Genomic DNA, 18409 nt, shown 5'->3' with positions numbered 1-18409 from the left:
ATTCATTGATTCAGTCATAATTGATTTTCTAGGGATTAATTTCAGTGAATACCATGATAAAAGCCAAATGCAGAGGCTTTCAGCCTAGAGCAGTTGTATTGTCTTACAGAAATGACAAAATAGGATAAACTTACTCTAAAATTTAAAATTACTTATGTTTAAATTTTTAATGTACTGTTAATACCATGAAAACCATGGTAAAATGATTTATTATTATTATTTAGTAAGTATTTTAGTTTTTAGGTTCCCAATATAATTGATTCAGTTTAAATTAAAAGAGTAAATTTAAATTATTCTTTAAATAAGGCTATTAAATTTCAAAGAAGAAGTACTGATGAACTAAAGCAACTAAGAGTGTAAAGGCAGAGGAAGCCTGAAAGGGAGAAAACGTAAGGAATCTGTATTTTCCCAGGGCAAGAACATAGTTTTCTGTAGAAATTTAAGAAAAAGAATGTCTAAAAGGAATGGGATGTAGGGAAAGAAATAAACTATATCACAGAGCGAAGGAAATCATGCTTGAAGTGAACATTTCCAGAAATCGTTGAGAGTTAAGAATTACTGGTAATACTGAAAGCAATCAATTGTTCTTGCTGTATAAAGGAGGAGTATTCAACAGGAAGAAGCAATGCTGATGGTGGGGCAGAGGTAATATATGAAGCAGTTAGGGCAATCCTGAATGAATTAATTTTTCAGCTTGGGTGATTATTTGAGGATGAAGATGGGAAGGATTTGAGGATTTGATTATGAGAATGGGAATAGAATCAAATGTATGAAAATAGACGTTACTATAGTCAAAGTGGAAGTAAAATGCAGATATCAAAGCTCTCAAGTCAAGATGATCTAGTAGATCTTGATCAAAGATGTCTGGAAGGAGAACTGCCTCATGAAATTTCAAGTCTGGTAGCAAAATCTGTCAAAAAAGGAGCTGTGCCATGTGAAGATGGAATAGAAGATGTCAAATATTTAGGAAAGGAAAAATTTATTGAAGGAACTGAAGACCTATTATTACATTGAACTAGACTAGTCAAGGATTTTGGACAAATCCTTGGGCGGGGGGGGAGCAGATTATTTGTGTAGATATAAAAAAGGCTAAAAATCGTCATGAAGTTTATCAGCAGCAGTTTTTGCGACACTACACTGAGAATTTTTTTTGTATTTGTTGTAGGTGAGATCTCTACACAGCCTCAGTTTGTTTGTTGTCACACATCTAAAGTTTTTAGAGAGGGTGAAAGTAGGGAGAGACAAAAGAGCTATACTGCCAGATACACAGAGGTGGTTAAAAGGGAGAGAGTAAGGAATTACATTGAGGAGGTAAGTGCTTCGGGCCAGAATGCCTGAAGACATCTAGTGCTCCAGAGGAGCACTAAGGGAACTCCAAAAGAATTAGTCAACTTTGGGGACAAATTTTGTTTAACGCTTTTGTGCACAACTTTGGTGCAAAAATTAGTTTAAAAGATAGAGTCAGTACAGATAAGGATCTAGATAAAAAGAATGAATTGAGTAACTGAGTGTCGTGGTTTAAACCCAGGCAACTCGTTCACTCACTTCCCCCCCATTCTTGCCCTCCCCCTGCTCCCGGAGGGACGGAGAGGAGAGTCAAAAAGACTGCAAATCCCATGGGTTGAGATAAGAACAGTTTAGTAACTAAGTTATAACACAAATCACTGCTGCTACCACCAATTATAATAATGATAAAGGAAATAACAAGGGAAGAGAATAAAACACCTCACCACCAGCCAACCGATAACTCACCCCTAGGTCCGACCAAGCAGCGACCCATACCTTCTCCAACCCTGCAGTCTCCCAGCCCTTCCAGCTAACTCCCAGTTACATCCTGGGCATGACGTGCTGTGGTATGGAATACCTCTTAGGTCAGTTTGGGTCAGGTGTCCTGTCTCTGCTTCCTCCCGGCTTCCCCTCCTCCCTGGCAGAGCATGAGGCTCACAAAGTCCTTGGCCAAACCAAAACATTCTTGTTATCAGCTCTGTTCCCAGGCCGAAAATCAAAACACTGCACTGCACCAGCTACCAAGGAGGAGAAAAATGACTGCTACTGCTGAACCCAGGACATTATCCACCCCTTATTCCATACCATTCACGTCATGCTCAGATCCCACATTTTCAATATACCATCACTCTTATCTAAGTGCATGGACCAGTCCCTATAAAGCTGCTGAGTCCATCTGGTCCATGATGTCAGGCTCCATCTCTTGTAACAGTCTTCCAGAGCAGGAGAGACTGTGTGCAGTGTTCACACTCATGAATAACCTGGGCAGTAGTGTCCATTGCTAAGTCCACCCCTTGATCATGAGTCCATCTCTATGTTGCATCTCTGCTCTGATGGCCTGAAGTGCCATGGGCCCACCAGGCTCAAAATAATTCACTGTCCCCTTCAGCAGTTTCTGCAGCTTGTTGCTGGGGACTCCACACAGCTGCCTTCCATCTTCGATGCTTCCAAAGCACTGGAGGGGCCCAGTGGACTAGATACTCGCCCATACTGTCCCACACAACCTGCCACTCATGACTGTCCAGCCTTGGGGAAAACCTCTTGGTCCCCCTATATTGTTGTCTAACCCCAGACAAGACCCAAACCTGACTCTGCTTAACTTTTAAGATCAGACAAAATTGTTGTGGGTAGAACACAGTCTGTATGTGTGCCAACATGCTGATCCCCATCACAATCAGCAGGCAGGTCCCAAGGGTACCCAAAGGCCATTCAAAACCTTCAGAACTCTCAAACGATGCTGCTGTACTTGTCACTGGGGCTGGTGTAGCTGCTGTGCTTGCCGGCTCTCCCACCACCAGCTTCTCTCTTTCTGAGTCTAGATCTTCCTCCTCTGCCTTGCTGGGAAATGCTGCTTGGTCTCCTGCATCCTCCTGGGGCTCGGCGGGCGGCTTCCGGGGGATGCTCTCGGCCGTTTCAGGGCTGGGCTCCTCCGCGGGGCTCGGCTCCTCCGCCGCCTTCTCCCGCTGTTCTGCAGCCGCCTCCTTCCTCTCCTCGACCGCCCCGACCTCCTCCACCGGCAGCCGTCCCCTCGCGGCCTCCGGCCCCGCTCCCGCCGCCGCTTGCTCCCCGGCGCCGCTCTCCTGAGCCGCTTCAGCAGGCGCCGGCTCCCGGAGCCGCTCCCCCTCGGCTCCCCGCAGCCTCACGAAGATGGAGAGTAGGGCGAGGGCCAGGACGGTGAAGAGCAGCCGGACGGCCAGGTACAAGTGCACGGCCACGTCCGTCCCGCCCTGCTGCTGGAGCCCGCCCGTATTACAAGCCATTGCCATAAAGCACAGTGAGACAAGAACCTTAGCCCAAGCCCCACACTTGATAAACACTAACACAGCAAATACCGGCTCTAAGTAATGTACTACATTCTGAAACTGTGCGATCAAGAGGAACAACTTTGAGAGCCAATAAATCAGCATTGTGACAAGTGACTATTAATCCGGTCAGATCTGTTGTTATCTCAACCCTTCGTGCCCCACGTTGGGCGCCAAAAAGAACTGTCGTGGTTTAAAACCAGGCAGGCAACTCGTTCACTCACTTCCCCCCCCTTCTTGCCCTCCCCCTGCTCCCGGAGGGACAGAGAGGAGACTCGAAAAGAATGCAGCTCCCACGGGTTGAGATAAGAACAGTTTAGTAACTAAGGTATAACACAAATCACTGCTGTGCTACCACCAATAATAATAATGATAAAGGAAATAACAAGGGAAGAGAATACAACACCTCGCCACCAGCCGACCAATAACTCACCCCCCAGGCCCGACCAAGCACCGACCCATACCTCCTCCAACCCCGCAGTCTCCCAGCCCTTCCAGCTAACCCCAGTTACATCCTGGGCATGACGTGCTGTGGTATGGAATACCTCTTTGGCTAGCTTGGGACAGGTGTCCTGTCTCTGCTTCCTCCCGGCTTCCCCTCCTCCCTGGCAGAGTATGAGGCTCACAAAGTCCTTGGCCAAACCAAAACATCATTGTTATGCCATTCTTCAAAGTTACTCAGTGTCCTGGGTTCAGCAGTAGCAGTCATTTTTCTCCTTGGTAGCTGGTGCAGTGCTGCGTTTTGACTTTCGGCTTGGGAGCAGAGCTGATAACAGAGATGGATTCCATAACAGAGATGGTCAGGCATTTTGGAACTGGTAATAAAATCTAAGCAATGAATGAGGAAGAAGAAGTTTCAGTATGTACTAGTTCATCAAAAGAATAATCAAAGTGATGCAGCTGAGCAAAAGATAAATGGGATGAGAGGAATTATTAATCAAGACATTTTCATCAGAAAGTCAGAAACATTAAAACCACTTCATAAGACACTGTTGTCACTTAATTTGAATATAGCATGAGAATACAGCACTATTATCTCACCTGGTTAAAATGACCTCCTGATTACTATGAACTTAAATTGCAATATGAGGAATGAATAATCTGTGTTCCATAAGAAAATGTTAGAGAATCTGTCTCAGTCTTCAGAAAACTGAAAAGACTATATGACTGGTGGTTATAAATATATCAGAGGAAGCACAATGAGAAGTAAAAGACCTATTTAAAATGAAAACCTATTTAAAATGGCAGCACATATGTCAAATAGATGTATACTCATCATAAATAATTTTAAACTGAATGGAAGCCTCAAAGTTTTCAATATAGAACAACTTTCTGTATATTATTTTAGTTTTAGGATGGAGGTTGATCAATACAGGGAGTATATGATGAAGTTATGGCAGGTGATTAAACTCAGTGCCACTGAAGTACCTTTGAACACTCTCTTCCCTTTTCCTATAGTATGTATCTATCTGGTGGAACTCGGATGGTGACCGGATGATACAGGTAGTGTTGAAAGGTTTATGTAGAGTTGCAAAGTCCCCAGTCAGCTCTGGCACATTCCATTCCTGAATACCAGAATAAATAAAGGAGCAACAGTGCTCCCATTTCAGAAATCAAGAGGATATATGTAGGTGTAGGCTGGCTGCTAGAAAGCTTCTATTTATGTGAAGGGAGAAGAGAGTCTTGCAAACTGCAGGATACAGTCCAACCCCCTTACCTGAGCTGAGAACCTGACCAGCTGTAATGGTTCATAAACACAAGCATGGAAGCACAGGTCATTGTGCCATTGTAGATGAGACATTTTCCTAGACAGTAATCATGTCTTGAGAGTGTACATGATTACTTTACAAAGACGTGGAAAAGAGTGGTGTTTTGGATACAGGATGCTATGGATAAAAAAGGGTTAAAACTATGAAGTTCAGTTTTCATATGCCACAGCTTTCTTTTTGTCATAATAATCTCCTTACAACCTTAGTATTCTTTTAATCACATACAGTTTTGCTGAAGTCCCAAACGTTATGTTAACTTTCTCCCCTTGTGGAGACATCTGTAACAGGTTTTAATAGAGATGCATTCACTGTGGTCATCTTGTTCCTGTAAGAAGTCTGACAAAAGGACTTTCTGATAGAGTTTTATTATTATTGTTTGTTGAGTGATTTATTATTTGTTGAGTGATGCTTATGTTCTCAGGTATAACATAGCCTTTTTATTAAAACTGAAAATTGCTTGAAAGTCTGAATAGTTGATCTCTACAAATGTTGGCAGTAGATTACCTAACTTAGCCTAAAAATGTGGCTCCTAAGGAACATCAGAAGACACCGTCTGGCAGCCAGATCTGTCACTGGGTTATGTATTTACTGTTTCTGTCCTGCAAAGACAAAACCCATGTCTTCAACACTATTTGCATCTTGTGATCAGTAGGTGATAAGAGTATGTAACATAATATGCCTCTGTATAGTTTTTGCAGTTACAGATTCAGAGTATTTACAATCAGTTTTATAACTTCCTTCTTCAACTTTACATCTCTCTTTTCATGAATTATAGTAATGAAAAAAGGGGAAAGAATAAGTAAAATAGCTATGCAGACAAGCATGGTTATAAGAACCATTTCTGTAGCTCTTTTGTGCTTATTAAACAAGAAGGAAAGGATTCGGATCCCATGCAAAGTTTTAACATTTTGTCATCCTCTTGTTAATGCTTTTCAAGTTCTGTTGACAAAATTATTTCTGAATGTGTTCATAATGTGATGTATAATCACTTTGGTTTAATAATTGGCTAAAAAGTAGTATGGGAGGATTCTCAGAGTTACTGTAAACTGACTGCAAGTCTTCTCTTCATTAATGTTGTTAACTGCACTTGGGAGTTGTTTATATGCCTTGTGAAGAGAATACTGAACCTGCTGAGACAAAATTTGTTTTGACTTGGTTGCTCAACCTAAGGAAAACTTTCACACAAAACAATTTGCAACTGTGAATCCCAAGTTCTTAATTCGCTTTAGAGATGGTTGAACTACTTCTTTCAAACCATTAATTCATCAGAACTATATTTCTCACTAGTATATGCATTACTTGTGGACCAGTTCAAGCAGATTCTGATTTTTGTTATTCTGGAGTAATTGATTAAGAGATTTTAAAGACGTATCTGCTGCAGCTTTGCTTATTGGTCCGTTTTATTGAACAGCTCACTTATGTGGGCTGGGTATTTTTGCCTAGTTAGACTGGAGTACAGGGAGGAAGAAACCATAATGGTGGCTGAAGGAGGATGAATTCCCTGAAGAAGTCTGAAAAGCATTGTTTGCCTCAGAGAGAGGAACACTTTATGTGAGCAGTAGAGCAGAAGTCTGAGAGGGACTGTATTAACAGTCTTGGAGGAAGAGTATGCTGGCGTTCATAGAAGTTTTGTGAAAAAGGAAAAAACTTTATTGTGCTACAGTTACTTTTTCATAGAACTTTGTTTTAAAAAAAGTTACTATCTTGTCTTTGGTGCTTCAAGAAATGAGTGTTAACTTGCAGCTGCGCTGTATGTAGATATTTCCTGGTTCTTAATGAATTTGTCTTGCCTGTGACCACGCATTATTTTTGTTCATTTTTTTCACTCCATCTTTTTCTGGCAGAAATGTTGAAAGCATGAGAGCCTCACATTAGCAACAAATTGGTCGCTTAAGCTCTGTTGGTGGTGCAGCTGCTGTGATTGCAAGGAGATACTGGCATGTGCCAGATCCCTTCAGTCTAACCAGCCCTTTAGCAGCCTGTAGTCTAGTGTTCTGTGTAGCAAGGAGTTTCAGTACAAGCTGAAAGAAGTACAGATAAGTCACTCATATGCATCTTTGCTGCAGTTTATAACAGTTATCTCATGTCTACCTTTATGTGTTGAAATTATGTCCATAACAAATGCAAAACTTTTGCGAATTTGCATATGCATGTTATTAGACGGAAGACCCCGTGCTCTCATCCAGCAAGGAAGATGCGCAAGGGCATAAAACCAACCACAATCAGACAATGCCTTTCTACTTTCAAATATTTGTAATCAGTCTAAAGTCTCTTAAGTTAATCAGTTTGCTGACCTTTGTAGTTCATTGATGAATATACTGCAATCAATAAAAAAAACCTGAAATTCATTATCCAACAAAAATTACTCATTCAGCTGCATCTTGTAATAATCTCAGGCTCTCCTGAGCAGAAATTTTCAATTCTTTTGTGATGTGGTGGTGTTATTTTACAGAATGTGAACTGTAACTCACAACTCAAATTTAGCCTTTAGAATTGAAAGGCCAGGGCTTCTGTTTTTTAAAGAATTCTTTTCACAGCCTTCTTAATAGCTAAAGAAAAATCTATTTAAGGTAGCATCAAAAATTCTTGGTGGAGTATTATTGCCATGGTTTGTTGATCTTTTCAATTAAAAAGCACCAGGAAAATAAAAGCATGGGGGAGAACAGAGTGGAGATTGCAATGGAACACTGGTAGCCTGAGTAGTAGGATAGGAATTTATTTCTTATGCTTTGACTTTGGGGAAAGAGATTGGTTTTAATGGAAGTGTACAGTCCACGAGAATTTGTACAAGATACTTGATCCAAGCAGCAATTGCTTTGGGAGTAGATGTGGCTCTAACTGTAAATAAAGTTTCCATTAGGTATGAAATGCAGATTGCTTTTAAGTCAAGTTATAATAGGAAAAGAGAAGCAAATTTATCCAAAGTCTTTTGCATAGCTGAATTTTGTCAGTTGAAATTATTAACATAACCAAAAATAATGACTCTTAAATTGATCTACAAAACCTATAGTAAAATATCATTAAAGATGTAACAGAAAATAAGGCGATACATTTGCATTTCTGAGATCCAGAAGATGTCAAAGAGAAATAGGAGTAACTGGAAAATTAATAGCTAGTCACGCCATGCAGGCCTGTGACCTGTCAGCAGTAGGAACAGGTTATGTCTTGCCTTAATTCTGTGTTCCCTTATTTTTGCATTAGCTGAATTTGTAGTTAATTTGCCAACAGTATGGATTCTAGATAACTTTTAATACCTGCATGTAGTGGAAAAAAATCCATTCTCCTTCCAAAACACTACAAAAATGTTTACAAAAGCAATTTTCTAAAATAAGAAAACTATTACTTGTTTCTGTCATATTCAAGTTTGTATTATATCTCAGAAACAACACAGTGTTTATCAGTGTATCCAAAGAAGAAAACATATAAAGCATATAAAACACGAAAAAAACAATATAGAAATCTTGTTCAACGTGAAGAAAACTTGTCAGATATGTTTTTTTCAAGCTGCATTTCATAAGCTTCACTTAGATTCTTCACTTACATTTTTTTCACAGTTTAATGATATTGTATCAGGAAGCAAGCACCTTGTAGACTGATAGATGATATAATGGGTTCTCAATTTAAGATCTGATTTTGAGCTCAGCTGTAGGTATGATGGTTCTGTACTGTTTGTTTATACTGTCCGAGTCAACTCTATATAGCAGGATTATGGGTACGCATCATGGAGAAAAAGAAGCATCCTTCATCAAGTATGAGGAAACGTTTCATATACCAGGCACTTATTTTCATTCCTACAAAAGAGGTGATGTATTAAACATGGCATAAACAGCAGCTAACTATGGATTATAGTATTACATTTCCATAGAGAATTTCTACTGACGTCATAGACTGCCACAGCAAAGTTATAGAAACAGTAATCCACGCATTATTAATCCTGAATCTTTACTTTGCAAAAGTTTATGCTTTTGCTGTGATAATTTCTACTGTGTTCTTGGTGTTGTTCCTAGAAGTCTCTCTTCATGCTGCAGCCCAGGACAAAAAAGCGGGATGCTGCATAGAAATGCCTTTCGGAGGACTCCTCCCTTACCTCGGGGTAGGTTCAATGGGATTACAGGACCAGCATATCAACAGCTAGAAGAGTCAAGGATCACAGACCAGGACACAATACCTTGTCACGGGTAAGTAATTATGTAACTGAAGTGAGACAGTTTGTGAGTGGCTGCTGTTATGTGGTTAATATGCTTTGCCATTACAGTCCTTCCAACTTGTTATAGTGTACTGTGGATCCAGGATTTATAGTATTGAAAGCAGAGGAATGTTTTCAGTGTACTGGCCCTTTGAAGGTAATACATTCTCATTTGGCTGGCTGCTCTTTTTAAGCCTTTCAAAGGCTGTAGTAGGGAGTGATTAGAACAATGTCGTTGGCAATGTTACTCTTTATAATGGATGTTTTTTTTCTAGCAGTGATATGATGTTTTAGTAACTTTTGCATAGCATTTTTTTCTTGCATCAGCACTAGGCAAATAAAATAATTCAGATTTTTTTTTTAAATATATCAATGTACATTGCGAAGTGTGTTTGTTGTAGAGACTAAATAGCAATAACTTGTAAAAGTTTCTTTGAAAGAGCACAAAGAATCCAATGTCTTTCCTTTTTCACTTCATCTTATTAGAATATTGAATGTGAGCTCTAGCTGTACATAAGGTCTGAATTTCAGAAGTGCTCCTGAGCACCTACAGCTAACTGCCTTTGAAGTCTTTTGCAATTGGATAACCCTACAGATTTCTGAGGACTTTTCAGAATCACTGCAGACATGTTATATGTAAAACTAGGAGTGATATCTGGAATGGTATAATACAGTTTCATTTGGACACGTGAGTCACAGCTGAGTGCAGCAAAGTGAACAGTTACACAGCGAGAAGGCAGCTGTATGTTTTCTGTGTCAGAACTGGCTTTATGGAGTGCAGATCTAAGTCACCTACGTGTTTAATTTTCTCCAGAGAAGGAAGGTCGCTATCCACTCTGAGCTCCTGGGAGATGACAGTCACAAATTCTGGCCAAGTATAAGTGCTGTTACATGTGTGTCTTGTGGGCACATATGCAGGCATGCGCGCATTCCACCTGTGCCTCCCTTACTGTGCTTTCCAGCCTGCAGTGAGACTGCCCAGTCTGGGGGACAGTGTGAGAGAGGGACTTGGTTCACTAAATGTTTTGTAGCTCATCTACTGAACAAAGTTGGCATCAGTAATTAGGAAAGACAGACCACGAACAGAGCTTACCTGTGAAGGGAGAAAGCAAAGCCGCAAAAGGTTTGTGTGTCTGGTGACCTCTTTAATAAGTACAAATTTGTCTCATACTTTTTTCCTTTTATTATTTGCTTCTTATAAGGAAAATTTGTTTAGTAATCCTTGCAGTAAGTATATATGATAATGTGTGTGTAATTCATTACAAAAATGTGATTCCAAATGCAACCCTTCCTGAAAGGGGCAGGCTGAGCCTTCCCTCTTCAATAGCAGCATCTTGTAGCATAGGCTCTGGAGAGTGATGCAGCCCCTTCCTAGGTTAAGAAGTGAGGTAACAAATGTCAAAGCTGTCTTGTGGCTGGTTGTATTTTCTCTTCTCTAGGAAATCAGTGTGTGATATGACAAGCATCATCTTGTAGTGGCCTATATTTTAAATTTGCAGGTCTGCAAGAGGTTGATATTTGGACCAGACTGTTACCCCTTCTGGCCTCAGTCCACGCAAGCACTTCATCCAAATTTTGTGTGCTAGGGATGTCTGTAGAATTAGATCTTCCTAATATTGACTCTAACAAATAGACCTCTCCCTGATGGAGTCCTGTGAGTGCATCAACAGGTGGTGGTGTGACAGAGAGTCACAGCAGTCTGTGCATATCACAAATATGATACCAAAGGTCTTCAATTGATATCTATGGAAATTATTTTTTTTTAGATATCAGTGTTAAGCATGAAAATAAAACAGTTATTTGATCTTATTTTATTACAGTGTTTTACTGATGATGGTTTTTATGAAAATTGAGTCTTTGAATAATGTAACAAAATCTCTTTGCAAGTTATTTTGTGTTGCAGCAATGAAGTAATCTCTTCAGCTAGAATATAAGTATGCATCTTATCTCTGAACAAATATAAAAAATGATTCACTAATTGTACTTCATGTGGAATTCTTCTAACTTAGGAAGAGGTTTCCCCAAAATCAGATGGCTTTTCATCTTCCAAATATCTGCTAGTTTTATATTGTTTATATTCTCACTAGATTTCCAGCCCAAATGAAAAGTTCCCTTGTCCCCTGCAGAACTTAACTATTTCCTTTCTTCTCCCTTTTCACCTCCATCTTTCCCTATAGGGATGCACAAATCAAATTGGTTTATCTCCCTAATTGTTTGACCGTTCTGAAGTTTATCCAGCAGCAGTTTAATCAGATTTTGTATGTTTACATTTGATAGAAAAGAGGCTAATTTACCTGAGTAGTTTTTGTCTGGACTGTAAAAGGGCTCCTCTTCCCATCCCACATTGAGAAGAAAGCTTTTGCTGCCTTCCACAAGCACCAGACCTTATGATTTGCAACAGGATCTGATATTTGCAGAGTTTGAGTCAAAGACAGCTAGTATCAGTTATTTAATCAGTATGCTACTTGAAGGAGTAGAAAAACCTGCCTGAAATGAGGAGGCTAAAGAAAACAAACCATCTCCATGCCAGTCACATCTCAGAGACCGATCTGAGTCCCTGAGGGTGTTTACAGGCAGTGGTTTGATTGCATGCTGTCAGTGAGAGCTGTTCGTATTACACTGTATGAAGTGTTGGAAGTAATGCCTTATAGCCTGTGAATGTGTAGATATACATATATAAATGTGCTTATGTGTACAAGAGCCAATGTGTCATACCTACAGGTAGAAAATGGGGTGTATATATATATATATAGGTATATGTGCTTACAAGGCTGAACCAAAGTCCAGTAATGCCACTAGAATGACTTCTGTTCATTTTAATGGGCCTTGTCGTCAGGGTCTTGTACTGGACATCTATAGCAATACGTCTTATAGCAAAGCTTCTGGTATTGTGCTAAACAAAAAAACATTTTATTTTTTAAGTTACAATCTCTTCTGTCTCTCTTTGTATCTGTTTTAATGGGGCAGTAAAATTTTTTCCCTTTTTTCAGTGTCATTCTTTATTTTAGACTCTTAAAGACTGTATAACATAATTACTGTTGCATATTTATAAATGAGTTTCTCTTTTTTGCTTGGTTTTAAGGAAAGGGTGGAGAGAAAGCTGCACTTTGAAATATGTTCACATGAATGAATTTATTCAGACAAAACCGTTTTTCACATAAAACCCCAGATATTATTCTTAGGAGGAACTATTGTTCTAGTAAAGTTAATTATAGAAAAATGTAATTAAGATTGTGCAATTATAGGTCTAAGTCTCAGTCTATTGAAAATAGCAGCAGTCTTGTGTCACAAGCAGAAGTATGGATCAGTTTATAATTGACCAAAAGCAAACTCTTACATGGCTTAGATGTAATATCCCTACTAGTTTAATACCTTGTCTGTTGCACACAGTGTATGTGCTTTGATTCAACCTCAGTCCTTCTTTGAAAGCCTTGTAAGCACAGGGCAGAAGCATGTAATTGTGGCATACAACTGGTGAGTCTATCTGTACTTCAAGAAATATTATGGAAATATGCCAGACATTGCATTACGTACTATTGTTGCTGTCAATTAGTGTTCAAAATACCAAGAACAATTGAACCTCTATTATGGAATTGGCAAATGTTACTATTTTCTCACCAAACCCATTTTAATTTAGTCTTTTCTTGGTTTTGCTTATATATCATCCATATAATACATCCATTGCATGTGGAATTCATGAAAAACATTCCCTTCCTTTGTTTTCAGGGTGCAGCCCAGAATATATTTAGGGCCCGAATTACCAAAAAAGGGAATAATGCAACTGATGCGATCTCTCCAGCTATAGTCGTTTGAATTATATAATAAGCAAAGGAAACAAGAATGGGCACAACCCAAAGGTCTGCATTGTTTTGTTTTCATTTATTTTTTTTAATTATCCTCCCTTGGGAATAATATCCATGATCAGTATTTCATTCATACTGATTATTGAAAACTGTTCTAAAAAGACCCTCCATAAACGGTTACATGTGTGTCTAAGCAGATTTCAAATGCCATTAACCAGAAGCCGAGTCTTAGCTGGTTCAGATGTAGAACATAAACATAGCTATATAGCATGTGCAAGAAGTTCTAGCATGGATCTGAAAAAGCCACTTGCTATATTATTCCCCTGGGTTTCACATCCCAAAGCAGTATGTCCATCAGATAGCAGCAAAAAGCACACCACCTCTTCCTTTCTGCAGCACTCCCAGCTGCATTTTCTGGTCTTCTGGGGACACCTGGCGAGTTTTCATATAGGGGCTGTACAGAACTGCATGCATGTACTTGTACAGGTTAATGTGTCAAACAGTTGTACAAACACAGTGCCACTATAGATGAGTTAATAACAAGTCAGTGGTGCTCTGCTGGAAATGAGCCTAAAGATATCTCCTCCTCTCTCCTGTCTGACAGCCTGCCAGGAGGATAAGGCCAAAGGAAGCCTTTCCAGTTAATTAGTGTTGTGAGCTAATATTGGACTATGGCTGTTACATGCCATTCACTTTCTCTTCCTTAGTTCTTTTTCTGCTAATGCCAAAAAGCAGCAAGGCACAGATGAATAGGAGGATATCCCTAGTGAAGTCCAGCAGGCTTAAGCATCTTTCAGAAAAATACCCTTCAAGTCATAGCTCGAAGCACCTGCTTCCACATGAGATCTAAATGTTGCTTCCTCATCCATGGACAAAACTTACTAGACTTCACCGGTAGCTTGCCTTATTAAGTACTGATATGATCACAAAGCTCATTATAAATAAAATATGTTCCGGTACTGAGGTGATGTCTGTGGTCCCTGGCAATCATGACTAACTCTTAAAGCACCATATTTCTTGTAATGCTGCTTCTCAGATGGGAATTTTTTTTTTTTTTTTTTTTTGTCATTGTTTCCTTTGTTTTATATTTAGTATACTTTCCACTTCTGGTTTTTAAGTATATCGTGTAAAACTCTTTCTGATCAGAGTAATGAATTTGACTTTGAAACAAATCGGAAATGTTGATAAAAATTCACGTAAGTTGCTCATAATAAATAAAAAATCATGCTATGATATTTATTAATGGAGGATAAAGATTTTATTTTTTTTTTGAAGCACAGGATTACAATATCAGGCAAACACAGACATTTGCTCAAGCCAAGTGTATTGGCTCTATTTCCAGATGAGATCCAAGAAAAGAAATCAGGCCATCATTAGGAGTATGGGCTGTTGACAAAAAGACATGTTTTTAGAGGTACGCTGCACTTAGATGCTCTGCTTGTTTGAAGGGGAGCACATACAATCATTTCTATATACGTAAAGACTACACAGACATGTTTTGTTTAAAGTTATTTTTTTCCTGCACCTTTTCAAAGTGTTCTGCTAAAGTAAGAATTTGACGTTGAGAGTTCCGAACTCATCAATGAAAGCAAAGAAAGCATCAATCCATTTCCCCAGGTAGGAGCATAGGAGTGGAATTTCAAATATAATGTCAAAGAAAAATAATAATACAGTACAACTTCTGAAATCTTTTAAAAAGGAATCATCTTTTTTTTCTCATATACTGGTGGGCAAAATGAGACTGGGAGGAAGGCAATGGCTTGCCACCAGCAGATCTGAGAATCAAAGCCAGGTCTCCGGAGTCTGTAGTTTTCCCCAGGGCCATACTACTACCAAGCGTTCCTAGTGTGAGAAAAAAATGACATGTAGCTTTTCAGCACAGTTCACTGAATCTTAGAGTTTCCCTGCTGCTTGTTGCATCTGACCATTTGATGTACAACAAACCCTTCTTTTTACTCTTTCCAGGTATTCATCCAGTGGTTTAAAAACTCCTCAGAATACTCCAATAAATATGCAACTGCCTTCAAGAGAGACAACCCCTTATTTTAATAACATGGATCAGAAGGACTTGGTCGGCTATTCATCTTCAAGGGCCAACTCTGTTCCCATCATCCCGTCTGTGGGCTTGGACGAAGCCTGCATGCAAATGCAAAATGTTTCTGAAGTAACAGGCATCAAGTGGTGCAAAAACTCCTATTCAGCTGAACTTGTCCATGTGAGTTCCCCAGTCAGTAATTGTCTTATAGCAGAACAACACGAAGTGAAAATATTGCTAGAAACTGTGCAGGAGCAGATTCGAATTCTGACGGATGCAAGGCGGTCGGAGGACTATGAACTGGCGAGAGTAGAAGCAGAGAACAGCACGAGTGAAAACACAGCCTTTCTGCCCATGAGCCCCGTGGCCAAGTCAGAGCAAGAGGCACAATTTGTCTTAAAAAGTGAAACGCAAAGAGACTCGGTATTGACCAAGTGACTTTGTGTAGGGATTTTGGGAGGGGAAACGAGATCTGTGCATTTGATGCTTTGTTAAACAGGAAGGGAGGAAATTAAGTACAAATTATTTATATGCATTAATTTAAGAGCATCTACTTAGAAGAAACCAAATAGTCAATCGCCCTCATATCATAGTGTTTTTTAACAAAATATTTTTTTAAGGGAAAAGTTCCAGGAGGGATGGCGTATGCATCAGGTGCTTTCTAGGCAGGATTACACATAAAGTTTCGGTTACAGAGCATTTTACCATGGTCCTCTTTAGCTGTCCAAAGTCTTAGGCTATGCATCTTTTTTTTTTCAGTAAAGGCCAAGACCAGTCTTAGATTCATTTCTGGTTTCAGGGCAGCGCTGCAGTCAGCTGCTTCCCAGGGACTCAGACCGTGCAGAGCAAGTCCTACGACCCCACCAGAGACCCAGTACCCTCTCCCCCTCTCCTCTTGGTTCCAGGTTCACACCATGGCACGCAGACGTCTACTTCTGAGGTTTGGTACCTACTGTGGAATGAGAATAAATCCCTAAATTGAGGCAGACACTTAACCTTCAACCTTACTTTAATGTGTCACTAAGCCCAAGAAAGTCAATGGAAACATTTAGGATCTTTGTCTTCAGCCAAGTGTGGAGTGGGATTGGGGTCTGTATTGGTATGATATATACTATAGGGTAGAGATTCAGTGGTTGGGAACCTGCAGGTGCTCCATTTTCTGAGCTTTGACTATCAGAGCAGCATTAGTGGAGAGTGAGGAAAAACAAAAAGTCCAAAAGCATTTATTATGGCAGGTTTGGATTTGATTTGGGGTTTTTTTTGAGTGGGAACATAAATTTTGTTGTTCATTAATAACCCCTCAACATTTCTAAACTGGTATACTTTGAAGGCATTTGTAAGCTCTCAAGGAGCACTTCTGAGTGTGTGTGTATTTTTTAACTCATTTTTTATTATGGGCTGTTCGGAGAAGAGTCAGAAAGATTCAGTATGATCAAAATCCAGCTGATAAGTGTCCACACTGCCCTAATTTGTTCCCACTTTCAGTTCTTCAGTCGTTTCAATTAATCATGGCTTAGGCTTGTGAACTTTAAAGCTTCAACCCTGCAGATGGTTCTGTATGGGCAGACCCACAAGCATGCACAGATATGATTGTAATTGAGCTATATAAGAGCAGATGGTTTCCACCAAATCACTCCCTGCAGGGAATCAAGGCCTTGGAGAAGAAATGTAATTTCCTCGTTGCCATATCCCAATCACATTATAAGCGTTTTTTTGCATTTACTTTCTGTTGAGTCCCATAAATTCTCTCTTTCTGTTGAGTCCCATAAAGTCTCTCCCCCCCATAAATTGTAACACAATATGCCAATAATACAAGGAATTGGATTCTTTGGCATACACATTACTGTTTTTATTAGTGTTAAAATATCTCCTTATTCATGGGGAAAAGTAAAATCAGCTATAATAAATAATTGCTAAATAGCCTTCTGTTAATGTCAGAAAATTGATTAAAAAACAAACTACAGTATATACAGAATGTAATAAAATACTCCTTTGCAGCAAATTAATTGTTAAATTTATATGTGGCCCAGACTTTCCAGTTCACAAGTCTCAAGACTTCCCAAAATAGCACAATCAATCATGCAGTGCTGTTGTATGTTGAGTCAGAATAAAGCAATATTTTAACCTCTGTCAAGTAAATTTGCAAAAGAAATGCTGAAGGTGTATGTCATTTTTTTTTTGTTATGGCAGTAAAAAAAATTGCTATTCACAGTCTTCATTCACCAAGTCTTATTTTGGGTTTCTTTTGCCTTTTTGTTTTTAGTTTTGGCTTGTTTTTTTAAGATAAAGTTGATAAAATTGTCTTGTATACAGAACTTTCTATGCTGTAATTTTTGCTGTGTATTTTCAATAAAAATATATTTGAGGGCAAACTATGCTTTATGCCCCAGGATGGAGCATGCCTTGTTTGGAATGCATTCTTCAAAGACACAGGGCTTTTGCTGTAGCAGTAATGTGCGATAACCATGAGGAGTGGTCTCACCCTGACAGGTTTCTGTGGCTGGGCACTCACCATGTATGAGCTGAGCTAACTGTGCTGGGTATGGCCCCGAGCCCACACCAAATAAACCTTGTGAGAAAACAGGTGGTTTTGTTGGGTTCAGCTTCACATCCCTACGAATGACTTTTCTGTCAATATCCCACCATCTCAGGACATGAGCAAAGTGAGGTTGCCTCTGCCCATAAGCCCTGTGAATATACCTGTAATATAAAAACTGGCTACTATATAAAGCTCTGATTCAATAATCTGTAAAGTGTGATCACAGTTAATTAATTGTTCACACTTAGTAATTAATTTCATCAAGAGATGGTCTCTCTGCAATAAAGTGCAGAATCCTGCCCAGATAGGTATTTCAAAATTAAATCTTTTCAATCCAGATGTCAGGCCTTCTCACCCCCAAATCCTACCAAACTCTGCAAATTCACCTTTGGCAACATATTGTAAATACACAGCAAAATTTCTGTTGAAAAAAGAACCATATCATAAGCAATGCCTTTATGGAGAGAATGTGTTCACTCAGCACTCCTGAAAGACCCAGAAAGAGGGGAAGAGCAATGTATTTAGGAGAATGAAATGTTTGAATGATAGATCTTAAAGTGGTGAGGATATCTTCAGTTCATGTTAGAGATGCGATCTTGTATTCAGCAAAGGATGTGTGACTGTTATATGTTAACTGTTCTATTCAGTTTTCAGCATGTTTGAATAGAGAGACATTAATATTAACCATATGTCAGACTAGTGTATTATTTGTTAAGAGTACCGCTTCAGATCCTATTGAAATTGTCATTGTTTGCAGAGGAAAAGAAAA

The 18409-nt window shown here is 39.4% G+C and overlaps 1 protein-coding gene across 1 annotated transcript in view; it reads left to right on the top strand.

The window, feature by feature from the left end:
- The window catches only part of NRG3 (neuregulin 3), a 162895-nt gene extending 146062 nt beyond the window's left edge, over window positions 1-16833 (top strand). Inside the window, exons 7-8 of the mRNA XM_062618865.1 lie at window positions 9085-9255; window positions 15032-16833. Of these exons, the coding sequence (XP_062474849.1) occupies window positions 9085-9255; window positions 15032-15539 (679 nt within the window). The 3' untranslated portion in view covers window positions 15540-16833. The remainder of the gene's footprint in view (window positions 1-9084; window positions 9256-15031) is intronic.
- The last annotated feature ends 1576 nt before the right edge of the window (window positions 16834-18409 follow it).

Source organism: Pezoporus occidentalis, unplaced genomic scaffold (genome assembly GCF_034315485.1).
Source record: "Pezoporus occidentalis ecotype Australia unplaced genomic scaffold, CSIRO_AGI_Poc_V1 ctg204, whole genome shotgun sequence".
Classification (NCBI taxonomy): domain Eukaryota; kingdom Metazoa; phylum Chordata; class Aves; order Psittaciformes; family Psittacidae; genus Pezoporus; species Pezoporus occidentalis.
Note: the sequence above shows the minus strand (reverse complement) of the source record. Positions and strands in the feature narration are given on the sequence as shown.